At 40.3% G+C, this 2504-nt stretch overlaps 1 protein-coding gene across 1 annotated transcript; it reads right to left on the bottom strand.

Annotated features, from left to right (window-relative positions):
- Positions 1–1188: 1188 nt before the first annotated feature.
- Positions 1189–2253, bottom strand: LOC147493735 (uncharacterized). Its single transcript, XM_086567926.1, has one exon. The coding sequence runs from the start codon at positions 2251–2253 to the stop codon at positions 1189–1191; it is 1065 nt and encodes a 354-aa protein (XP_086424052.1).
- Between the last annotated feature and the right edge of the window lie 251 nt (positions 2254–2504).

Raw genomic sequence — 2504 nt, 5'->3', positions numbered from 1 at the left:
CAATACATCATTTCAATCACTTTCTTTCAATGTTTTCATGTCATTTAAATCCTCAAACAACTTAAGTTTTCAAGTTCATCATTAGTGATAGAATGAAAAATACGCTTTTACTCCTACTTAGCTAAAGAGACAAGGAAGAAGTAAACTATATTTTCTATCTTTTTATATCAAAGTTCTACTCTCAATTTATTATGTAATAAAACTAGAGTAAGAATTCATTTCACTCCTAATTACTTAGATAATAACTAATTCCACTAATGATGATCAATTAAACAGTATGAGAGTAATGATTCTAAATATAACTAATATGGTGAAAACTAATATTGAATATATTCTTAATTAAACTAGGGCAATTTAATATTAAGATGTGAATATGAAGAATAAATTAAGGAGATTTGAAATCCACCTTGATTAATCCCTAACATGTTAGTATAGAGTTTGTTGCAACTCTAATCTTTATGTTTTCACCCAAGGTTCAACATAATGGTTAGGTCTTTATTATTCCTAATTATTCATGGTATCTCTAGCCAACTAATAATTAACATGAGAGGAATTTTTTTTTTTCCACAACTAGGGGTTAAGGAGACCCCAACCTTTTATTAATGACAAAATCTCAAGTACAACTTTCCTTCTTTATCCCCCTTGATCAATTCACTAAGTTTTTGATCCATGGGGGGGGAGAAAGTACATGCATTGGTTACTACATTCTATACTATGAGTACTGTAATTACTACTAACTCTTGACAGGTAATCCGCAACTTGATTTCCTTCTCTGAACACATGTTGGAATTTAACCTCTGCAAATCTTGCTTTTGCACAACCAATCTGAGCCACCAGGTTCTTACAATACCAAGGTGGAGCTTCCCTCTTTTCCAAGATCTGTATCACCCTCAGTGAGTCAGACTGCACTACCACCTCCTTTATGTTCATTTTTTCCACTCCTTCAATGCCTTTTTGGACCCCAAGTAGTTCCTAATGTAAGATTGACTGTCTTGTGGAGTTTCCGTAGAATGCCATGAGAACCTCTCCATTTCGATCCCTTAAAACCCCTTCATAGCCTGCTTTAGCCTGCTGTAATGATCCATCCGTGTTAAGGACAAGAATGTCAATTTCAGGTTTTGTCCATTTGACCCACTGGTCCTCCCTTCGCATGTACGTAACACCAATTCCTAGCCTAGTCAAAACAGTTCACACTGCGACATCATCCTTCACTGCTTCCAGCGATTTCCCTAGATACAATTTCATATTGTTCAAAGCCTTCATGCTCACTGAATCAGCACTGGGGAACCACTGCCTCTTGAGCCTCCACTTCCTCTCATTCCATATAGCTTGCACTGCAGCACAGGTTAGCGCTATCAACACTTCAGAGGCTATGGATTTTGGTCTGCAAATACGCATGATGTAATACCATTCTACATGGGAATTCCGAACTCTTCCTGGTAACCCCATCGCCTCTTTAAAACTGCTCCACACCAGTTTTGAATAAGAACACTCGAAGAATAAATGCGCCAAACTTTCCTCATGTAAATCACAGAGGCAGCATCGCGAATACCCAATCACTTTCTTCGCCATGAGTCTGTTCTGGGTTGGTAGCGATCCAGAAAATAGCTGCCATACGGTGAATGAATGTTTCGGCACTGACAACTTTCCCCATATAATCTTGTACCATTTTACTTTACTTCTAACATTCTTCATGACAGCATATGCAGAGGACACAGAAAACAGCCCTGAACTCGGTGGTGTCCAAATGACTTGGTCCTCCGAGGTGTACGAGTTAATCTCTATGTTCATGATCAGTCTCTTCACCTCACATTCAGGTAGATCAATGACACTCCTTGCCCACTCTCCATTTATAATCACCGAACTGACTAACGCATCCATTGGAACTACATCAGCCAGAAGTGCCCTTGCATCAGGGTCCAAGATGAGTGGGCCTGCACACCATGGGTCGTGCCAAAAACTCGTCCCATTACCATTCGCTATGCTGTATCTGACATACTTCCAGGCATTCTCTCTGTTCTTTAGGATCCCTCGCCACACCCATGAGTAGTCCTGCGGAACTTTCATGGTCCAAAAATGCTTCTTCTTTATGTGGGTCTCCCAAGCCCACTTAACCCATACACAATCAGTTTTTTGGGCCAATTTCACCACTAATCCACAATATGCAGCTTGATTCCAAACCCGTGGATCCACCAAACCAAGTCCGCCTTGCTCTTTGTCAAGTCTGAGAGTAGCATGGCTCGCATGGTGCATTTTTTTTGCGATACTCGGTCCTGCCCAGATGAATCTGTTGCACAGTTTAGCTACTTTATCCAGCACTGCTCTCGGGAGAACAAATGTTGTTGCCCAATAATTCTGAAAGGATGAAAGCACTGACTTCACAAGTTACACTCTGCCTGCCCTGTTTAACTCCTTGTTTTTCCAGTTTGAGATTATTCAGGTAATCTTCTCTATGAGTGGCAAGCATTCTTTTATCCCTAATCTTGTAGCCGTGAGTGGCAGCC

This window comes from Coptis chinensis, chromosome 6 (genome assembly GCF_015680905.1).
Source record: "Coptis chinensis isolate HL-2020 chromosome 6, ASM1568090v1, whole genome shotgun sequence".
Taxonomy (NCBI): Eukaryota; Viridiplantae; Streptophyta; class Magnoliopsida; order Ranunculales; family Ranunculaceae; genus Coptis; species Coptis chinensis.
The sequence above is the reverse complement of the archived record's forward strand: the minus strand, read 5'-3'. Positions and strand labels throughout refer to the sequence as shown.